Source organism: Tenrec ecaudatus, chromosome 18 (genome assembly GCF_050624435.1).
Source record: "Tenrec ecaudatus isolate mTenEca1 chromosome 18, mTenEca1.hap1, whole genome shotgun sequence".
Lineage (NCBI taxonomy): Eukaryota > Metazoa > Chordata > Mammalia > Afrosoricida > Tenrecidae > Tenrec > Tenrec ecaudatus.
The window spans coordinates 44,136,345-44,145,929 of NC_134547.1; the positions used below are offsets into that span (position 1 = coordinate 44,136,345).

The following is a 9,585-nucleotide window of genomic DNA, read 5'->3' on the forward strand; positions in this document are numbered from 1 at the left end:
TTTGTTAATCTTGTATTCAGACATTCTTTCGTATTCCTCTATTGCTGCCAGCACTCCCAATGTGGAGTTTTTGAAGTTTTCAATGAGATCATGTCATCTATAAATAATGATAGTTTCACCCCTTCCTCCCCCAGGTGAATGTCTCTAATATCATTTTTTTCATCTTATGTTGTTAGTTAGGACCTCCAGTATGATGCTGAATAGAACTGGGGACAAGGAGCATCCTTGTCTGGTCTCCTTTTTCAGTGGGATTGTATTCGTCTTTCCTCCATTGACTATGACATTGGCTGTTAGTTTTTCATAGATAGCTTGTGTTAACTTGAGGAATTACCCTTCCATTCCTAGCTTCTTGAATGTCTAACTTAGAAATGTGTGTTGGATATTGTCAAATGCTTTTTCTGCATCTGTTGACATTATCATGTGGTTCTTATTCATTTCTTCTCAATGTGTTGATGCTGTTGATGGACCTTCAGATGTTGAGCCATTCAAGCATCCCTGGAATGAATCCCACCTAGTCATGATGGATGATTTGTTTAATATACTTTTGTATTCTGCTAGTATTTTGTTAAGGGTTTTTGCATCAGTGTTCATTAGAGATACCAATCTACAGTTCTCTATTCTGTATTGTGGTGTCCTTGCCCAGTGTGGTTATCAGTGTTATACTAGCTTCATAGAATGAGTTTATAAATCTGTCTCTTTTTCTATATTCTGGAATAGTTTTATAGGATCAATGTAAGCTCTTCTTCTATTGCTATTGGTCTATTGAGGTTCTTAACTTCGATCTGGGATAAGCTGTATGTTGTGTAGCTGCACATGGAATATTCATTCATAAAGATACAAAATTTGAATACATACTACAATATGATGAATCTTGAAATCTTCCTAAGTGAAATAAATCGAGCATAAACAGACAAATACTCTATGAGCCCACTTACATGAAATATTTAGAACATGAAAAATCACGGAAATAAGTTCAATGATATTCCTATGAGCTTAGTGAAGATTCCTTGCTCAAGGTATACTGAGTATTTGTTTGGGATCGTGAGAATATTTAGAAATGGTAGTGATCACTACAGGACATGGTGAGTATAATTAGTTCCTGACCTGTATTACACTTACAAATATTTCAAATAGCAAATAGTAGAACTGTACCGCAGGATTCCACGGCTGTAATCTCCACCAAATCACACTATGTCTTTCACCAGAGCAGCTGGTGGATTTAAGCCACCAACTTTATATTTATATATATATATATTTATATATATATATATATATATATATGGATTTTAATACCCCAGTCTGAATTCTGATCCTGCCATTTACCAGCTGACTTTAGGCAAATCATACCTCATCGGCTCATTATTTGATAATAGAAATAATAAGGATGAAGTAAAAGTGAAAAAGGAATTATATACTTTATTTCCATAGTACTTTACTTACAGTGTGGCATAACATGTTCCAGAAAGTATGTATGAATGTATTCTGACTAGTGTTGTTGCATATGACAATAACAATGTATGTTTACTATGTGCCAGGTACTATGCTAATTTACTACTTTTTAAGCTTAATAAAATTCTATAAAGGAATTAGTTTATCCCATTTTATAAATCAGAATACTGAAGCTCAAAGAGATTTGCTCAAGTTTCTCACAACTGGTAAGCATCACTGCAAAGGGTATATAGTCAGACAGGATATATTGTCTATGTACCATAGTAAGTGTACAGTAACTGTAAGTTACTCATTTATGATCTCTCTCTCTTTCACTGTCATCAAGTCCAGGCTGACTCATAGCAACACCCGGCGGGTTTCTGAGACTAACTTTATGGGAGTAGAAAGTAACTGTTTATGGGAGTAGAAAGTCCAGTGTTTATCTGGCGGGACTTTTAGAGGTTTCAAACTGCTGACTATATGAATCTTAGCCCAACACATAACCACTATTACCATGTGTGTATATAGACAATATCAACTGTCTAAGGACAGTTATAGTCCATTATAATAAAATTGTAAAGATTGTTGAAAATGGTTCAAAGAATAGCTATATTTTGAAGAAATACACTCTCAAGCATAAAACAAAAGCATTAACTATCATTTCCATATTTAGTAGAGTTTTAGGTATCTAACAGTGCTTTTTCTTTTTCCATGTACAGGTTGGGGGTGCATTTGCTCCCCCACTGAAAGATCTATGTAGATTTCTAAAAGAAAATTCAGAATATGGAGTAGCTCCTGAATGGGGAGAGGTTGTTAAGCAATCTGTAAGTATTTGACAAATAATAACTCAGTCATCATTTTTAAAAGTAGATGCCATTTAATTACATCTTGGATTAAATTGAGAATTAAAAGAATATTTCATGAACATATCCTAGTGTTTTCTACTTCTTGACTTTTATTTTGCAGAACACATTGCATATTTCTCAGCTGCTTATTGAATGAGAATATAGAATCAGTATGTACTGATTTGTTTTTTTATTTTAGCCTCTGAGATATTATTTGATCCCATTGCCATTTTTAGAACAGTACCATGAAGAACAAATTATTCATTGATTGTGAGATAGCAAATAATAAATAAATGTAAGAATAAATAAATATGCATAAGAATATTCTTTAAGCTACATCCATTGCCACTGAGTTGATTCTAGCTCACGGCAGCCACATGTGTTACAGTGTTACACTGCTCCACAGGGTTTTCTTAACAATAATCTGGAAGCAGATCACCAGCCTTTTCTTCCACAGTGCCATTGGGTGGGTTCGAAGCACCGATCATTTAGGTAGGTAGTAGAGTGTAAGTGTAACAATGTTTTGATTCACGATCTATTAAATGGATAGTAGCTAAGTTTTTGGAGTAGTGAAGCCTACCCGGATTGGAAGTGCTGTATGAATAACAACTATTATTTTTATAGATGTCTAAATGATTCTAGGGATGTTTTTCTTTTTTTGTTTGTTTGTTTTTAGTGTAGAAAGAGGCAAGGGTAAAGAAGGAAGAGTTTTTGCTTAATAAGCATTGAATTTATGTTAATTGTGGTGGAACAATTTGGAAAAGGATATCAATAGTGGTTGTGCAACCATTATGAAGAGTATAACCAATAGTACTGAGTTGTGCATATAGAAGTTGTCAAATTGGAGAATGTTTTGTTGTGTATTTTTTGCCACAATTTAAAAAAATAATTACACAAATAACAATGAATATAAGAAAGAAGAAAATGTTCTAAAATTGATTGTCGTGATGATCAGAGAACTCTCCTTGATATGTTGTAACTATTGAATTGTATGATATGTGGATGAAATGCCAGTAAAACTGTTTAAAAAAAAAGAAAGAAAGGGGTAGGTACATTAGCCCTCTCATATGCACTGGAAAAACATTGAAGAAAACATCTTGAAATATTAGCAGTATTTATATCTGGGTGATGAGACTTTATGTGATGTTTCCCCGTGGCTATTTTTTTCATATTTTCATTAATAAGCACTAATAAAAATATTTAAGCATTAATAAACTTTTAATAGATCAAATAAGTTGATCTCTTTAAAACAATAAAAGTCATTCCATAAGAGTCTTCCTGAACTTCTGTCTAGAACTGGACTGACACAATTAGCACTAGGCACATGTGATAATTGAGGACTTGAAATGTGTCTAGTTGAAATTAAGGTATGTTTTTAAGTATAAAGTGCACACTAATTTGTATCTCAAAAATAATGGTTATGTTAGTCGGCTATACTGGAATTAATGTCAACAATTTCCATCTTTGGGGGGGGGTCTTTTCTAATGTGACTCCTAGAAAGTTTTTAATTAAATATGTAGCTTGTACTGTATTTTTAGGACAACACTAGTCTAGAGCTTTTAAACCCCTAAAACATCTAAGAGTTCTAACCCCCAGAAAATCATGAGAGTTACAAAAATGTCATAGATTATTCTCTATTGTTTTGGATTTGATGGTAACCCTTGATCTGCAGGTATCCCAAAATGATTTTTCTCTTCAAATAGATTATTCAGTTTAACTCTTAGCTCTCTTATTCCCAAAGTTTTTGTTAAAAGATTCACATGTTCCATTTCATTTTAACCTTAACCTTTCCCTTTTGTCTCCCTCTTTTCTTTATATCTCTTTCATTTGAGAAGGCAACCACTTAATCACACTTCTAAAGCAAGCAGTGGTGATAAAAAGCATATCAAGGTTTTGGAAGTACTCATAAAAAATGTCTTTGGACTTTAGATTTACTAGAACTGGTCAATAAATTCAGTCTTCACCGTATGGAAGCTTGCCAAGGGCTTCATTCTGGTCTCTCATTCTACAGTGGAATAAGAGATGATTGAGTCACTCCAAAACACTACTTAGGATAAAAAGAAATTGTTCTCTTTTACAATTGATTATTTTTTATCAATACAAAATGATTTTATGTATTACCTCATTAATAATTATTTGTATACCAGGCAAATAGCTATTCGTTTTATTTTTCAGACAGCAATTATTGACAAATAATATATATTTATTTCAGGGATTTCTTCCAGAAAGTATGCATGAACGTATTCTTACTGGACCTGTTGTAAGAGAGGAAGTAAGCAGGCGAGGAAGACGGCCCAAAAGTGGGATTTCAAAGGTTGCTGCCGCAGCTGCTGCTGCTGCTGCAAATGCCACAAATATTTCAGGAAATCCTTTGTTAGCCAATGGATTACTTCCAGGTGTGGATCTGACAACTCTTCAGGCCTTACAGCAAAACCTACAAAACTTGCAGTCACTGCAAGTAACTGCAGGACTGATGGGAATGCCTGCCAGCCTGTCTCCTGGAGGAGAAGCTAAAAACATGGCTGCCATGTTCCCCATGCTGCTGTCAGGAATGGCAGGATTACCAAATCTGTTGGGTATGGGAGGACTCTTGACAAAGCCTGCAGACTCTGGGACAGAAGAGAAGAAGGGACTTGACTCTAAGGAGCTAGAAGGAAAAAAGGAAAGGACAGAGAGCCAAACTGCAGAGAATGGTGGAGAAAACTCTGTGTCAAGTTCTCCTTCAACATCCTCTTCTGCTGCATTAAGTACAGCTGCAGCTGCCAACTCTTTAGCTCTTAACCCACTCTTACTATCTAATATACTTTATCCAGGGATGCTTCTCACTCCAGGCCTTAATCTTCATATTCCAACTTTGACCCAGTCTAACACTTTTGATGTACAGAAAAACAAAAACAGTGATTTAAGCTCATCTAAGTCTGTAGAAGTAAAGGAAGAAGATCCCAGAGTCAGAGATCAGGAAGACAAAGGGGGAACTGAACCAAGTCCTCCGAATGAAAACAGCACAGATGAGGGTTCAGAGAAAGCCGATGCGTCATCTGGATCTGATAGTACGTCATCATCCTCCGAGGATTCAGACTCCAGCAATGAAGACTGATTCCCAGACTCTGCACTTAAATTATGAACTGATTTTGGATTCTTTTTCTTTAATTATTAATTGTAAATAAACCAGTGTTGATTGCTTCAATAACTTACTGACCGAACATTTCAGTTATTTGTTTTAGAAGTACAAACTGCTTTCAGAGACGTTTTGCATGTAATATTTCTTAAGATTCATAAATTTCTGAACTCGTATGTACTATCAAATACATAAAGGTGTAAAATTACAACAAAAGACATAATTTTGTTGGGGGTTAATTTTATGAAAAGTATGCTCACTAAGAGTTGTATATTTAATATATTTACAGTGAACACAGAATACTTTATGCATATTACTGATTTAATTTGAATATAGTTTTACAGCCTCCTTGACACCTATAATTTACAGATCAAAACTCAGCAATAATTTGGGCAGCTAATGAATGTCATGAAAGCTGTAGAATCTACATCACCATCCATTGCTTTAATTACATGAAAATGCTCTAGTGTTGTGATGCACTGCTGATGTTTCCAATTCAGGTACAAGTGTGTTTTAAAGAAGAAATAAGTTTCCCAGTCAGCCAATTTAACTGGCTACCTGTTACCTCAGCTGAGTTAGTTTAGGAAGTTTACATTCGTTTCTAATTCTATACTTGTTTTCAGGGGTTTTTTAAACACATCCTATATATCATGTTAATCTGGCAAGAAATATGACTTGCTTTTTGCTGGGCTTAACTCTGATAGCAGTGAAAGTAAGTCATAAGCTAATCCTGTGTCACATGACTTTGGCAACCTATAGACATACTTATTTTTAATGTTTCAAAGTTTGGCTTCCTCTTAGAAATAATTGTGTCTCTGATTGAGTAATGTCTGTTTCCAGGGTTCAAAAAGGCAAACTCGTGAATGCCACTGAAAAGAACTTTGAACACTGCCTACTTTATGTAAAAGAAACCTTTTGTTTGCTTTATTTGTCTTGTACGTCATGGGAATCTTCCAAAATTAACAAATAGTGGTAAAGTAATATGGAAATAGTCTAAATTCCTTTGAGTTTGTAGGTGTAATCAGATTAAATGTTGCCCAGAATCAGTGTTGGGTTATCAGTTTATATGAAATATCCTGAGTTGCCCATTTTGAAAATGCACTTTGAATAATCTCAAAACATAAAAACAAGTTATACCTGTAAACCACACAAATGAAGCCAAAAGGTTCTGTTCGGTTTCTTAGAACCCACTACTGTGTAAAAGTTGTCTGGTAGTTGATTGTGGTTCAGTTTTTCTTGCTTAAGCTGCTATTAGTCTGACAAGGTAGAGGTCCAGGTTTACCTTCGTGTATTTTTAAAACAATTAGAATTAAAGTGGCTTTTAAAATATTATTACATTCTAAGAAGAGTTAAATGTTCGCATTTTTCTGGTACTCAGAAAGGTCATTAATAAAGTTTGCAAAGGAATAAATTTAGGGGGAAAGTTACCCTGATTCTCTTCCACAGAAATTTATGTTTCATCCATTGCTGTCAGTGTGTTTTGATAGAACTCTGTTGCTTTGTCATGAATTAAGCAATTACATTGGGTTTTACCAAGACCTTTACCAATAAATTGTTTCTGTGTGTAAAATACTAACCCCCTTATTTAGAGAAACAGTGTTACATGTATTTACAAAATTATATCAGTTCCATTAGAATTGTATTGATTTTTGTATTTTCCCCAAATAGTATTTTTAATTAATGGTTCTTTATGCGTGTCTTAGCAATAGTCACTATGATGCCCATGCAGGAGAAGTGGGTAGTAATTCATCATGAAAATGATATATTACATATTTCATACCTTCCCTTTGCAGTATTGCACTTTTATTTAACTAGAGTACACCTATGAAATCAGCCAAAGTTTTCACAGTTCCCTTGGTTTGCCAGTGGAGTATTTCAGCACCCTGCATTCTTCCCTCCCCTCTCTCTAGTGCTACCCACATGATCATTATTCCTTCTTTTCCCCAATTTAAAAAATAAAAGGAGAAGAAGAAAAAAAGAAAGAAAGCCCTAAATCTAGTCACTAAAATCAAATTTATATCAAATTTATGAGATTAATGTATTTTCCTAATTATGGTCAAGTGAATTTGGTTAACATCCTAGTGATTCTATGTAATAAGGCAATTACAGTTTTCAAAGCATTAAGGTTAATATTAACTTTAAACATTCTCTTGGGTTTCAAGACACTTCTATTTAATATTCACTGGGGGAAAGTTCCGCTATCAGCTTAAAAAATGCAAGTATGGTTGTGTTATAAGGGTTATAAGGGGGAAAAAATCAATAAAACTACATAATACTAAAGTTGCAGTTGAAAGGATATCCAAGTATGTGTTCGTAGTTACTAAAAGAAGAATAGCTGTTATTGCCTTGTATTTATAACCCTTGTTTCAGGTTTCATGGTCCCAAGTCTTAGTCCAATTTTTCTTTTGGACATTTGCAATATTTACCAGTTGTGTTCTGTGTAGTCTGAATTTGCTTTCTGTAGTTTGAGCAAACGTCTTAAAAGTCATTTGTAATTTATTAAATTACTTTCTATGATGTTCTATAGAGCAAATGGAAGTTTAATTATTTTTTATTAAACATATTCTTTGACTACCCATGATGTCAGCCTCTGTACATGACAATACTTGCTTATTGAATTTTATATATAATTTGTACCATTTATAAAAGAATCCAGAGTTATACCTCTTTACAGAGAAAGTATACATAGGAAAAAAATTTAAACCCCAGAAAATGACAATAATTACACCCATAGTATTACATATGATGTTAGTTTTATAGTACTACAAATACTTTTTCATTTTAATTTCACTACTGACCCATTGGTCCTTATGGTTGCTCCAAAAAAAATGTTTTTTGTAGCCCTAATAGTTAAATCCTATTTTGTAGCCCAGCCCCCACCATATATTGTTTTCTCATAGTTATTTTTTGTAAATTCTTTAAGTATTTTGAAGCTGATAGCTAAAAGATGTCCATCTGGGAATTCATAATTATTTTTCCCCCGGTCTAAAGAGACTTTTCTAACTTACCGGCAATTTTGGTAGTACTTTTTTATACTTTGAAAAAAATTATTTTCCTCTTATTTGCTAAAGTAAAGCAGTGTGATATACACTTATTTAAGTTAAACATACTCGGTTATATTTTTTGTGCTTTTATACCAGTTTTCGCTTTGCACGTGAACAAGCGAGCTGCATATCGTACTTTCCCGTAAGAGCAGTATTCTACGCCAGTGCAAGAGGAAGAATTGGTTTGTGAGTTGTTTCTGCACAGAAGATGTGCTATGTATACAATGACATATTGGGTACTTTGAGACATAGCAAGTAGTGATTTTTTTTTTTGCTACATGTAAAAATTTTTTCTGTAATTTTGCAGCTGGATAAGGCAAGTCCTAGTTTAATTACTAAACATTTAGTGAGCACATATTATGTGCTGAAAACACTGTTCTAATTCCTAAGGGTAGAGGAACATAACCTACCTTCCTTGATCTAAAACCATAAGTGTCTGTCAAGTCCAAAATTCTAAGTCATTGACTTCCTGTCTGTTTTCACTTCATACTTCACTTCCTCTCACTTCTTATACTGCAAGCACGTTGTCATTCTCTCAGTGCCTTGTACAGCCCATTGTTTACCCTAACTGAGTTATTTGGATAGGCTCTTTATCTACCAGGTATCCTTCTCCACTCCTTCCTCTACTTTAAGGAAATGAAGGAGAAAAGTCCTTAGGCTTTTTGTACCCCAGCCTGCCTCCCGAGACAGACACAAATACAAGAGGCCAAGATCCTACAGCTCCTTGCATCTGCTTCCTAATACAAGCCTGTTCATACAACAGTCAACAGATTTGTCCTAGAGATTACACTCTGTGAGAACAGAGACTATGTTTGTAGTACTCACTACTGTAAACTCATTGCTTTGCAAAGTATTTGACATTTGTATGCACTGGTGGCTCTTTGGGCTAGCCATTGGGCTCCTAACCACAAGGTTAGTAGTTCAAATACACTAGCTGTTCTGAATGGAAAAAGATGAGGTTCTCTGTTCTGATAAAGATTTGTGAATTCAGAAGTCCTATATAGACTTTCTATGAGTCTGAATCCTATATAAGGTCATTTTGAGTTTTGGTTTGAGGTCAGTAAACACTTCCTGAATATTTTAATAGGTGATGACAGAATCTCTAGCCAAATTAGTGAATGAAACATCAGATACCAGGAACTGAACAGCG

At 34.4% G+C, this 9,585-nt stretch overlaps 1 protein-coding gene across 11 annotated transcripts in view; it reads left to right on the plus strand.

Moving 5' to 3' along the window:
- CHD9 (chromodomain helicase DNA binding protein 9) overlaps nucleotides 1-7,965 on the plus strand; it is a 261,384-nt gene extending 253,419 nt beyond the window's left edge. For all 11 annotated transcript variants that reach the window (XM_075536429.1, XM_075536433.1, XM_075536432.1 and 8 more), the window contains 2 exons: nucleotides 2,148-2,252; nucleotides 4,486-7,965. In XM_075536429.1, coding sequence (XP_075392544.1) covers nucleotides 2,148-2,252; nucleotides 4,486-5,370 — 990 coding nt within the window. In that variant the 3' untranslated portion in view covers nucleotides 5,371-7,965. The remainder of the gene's footprint in view (nucleotides 1-2,147; nucleotides 2,253-4,485) is intronic.
- The last annotated feature ends 1,620 nt before the right edge of the window (nucleotides 7,966-9,585 follow it).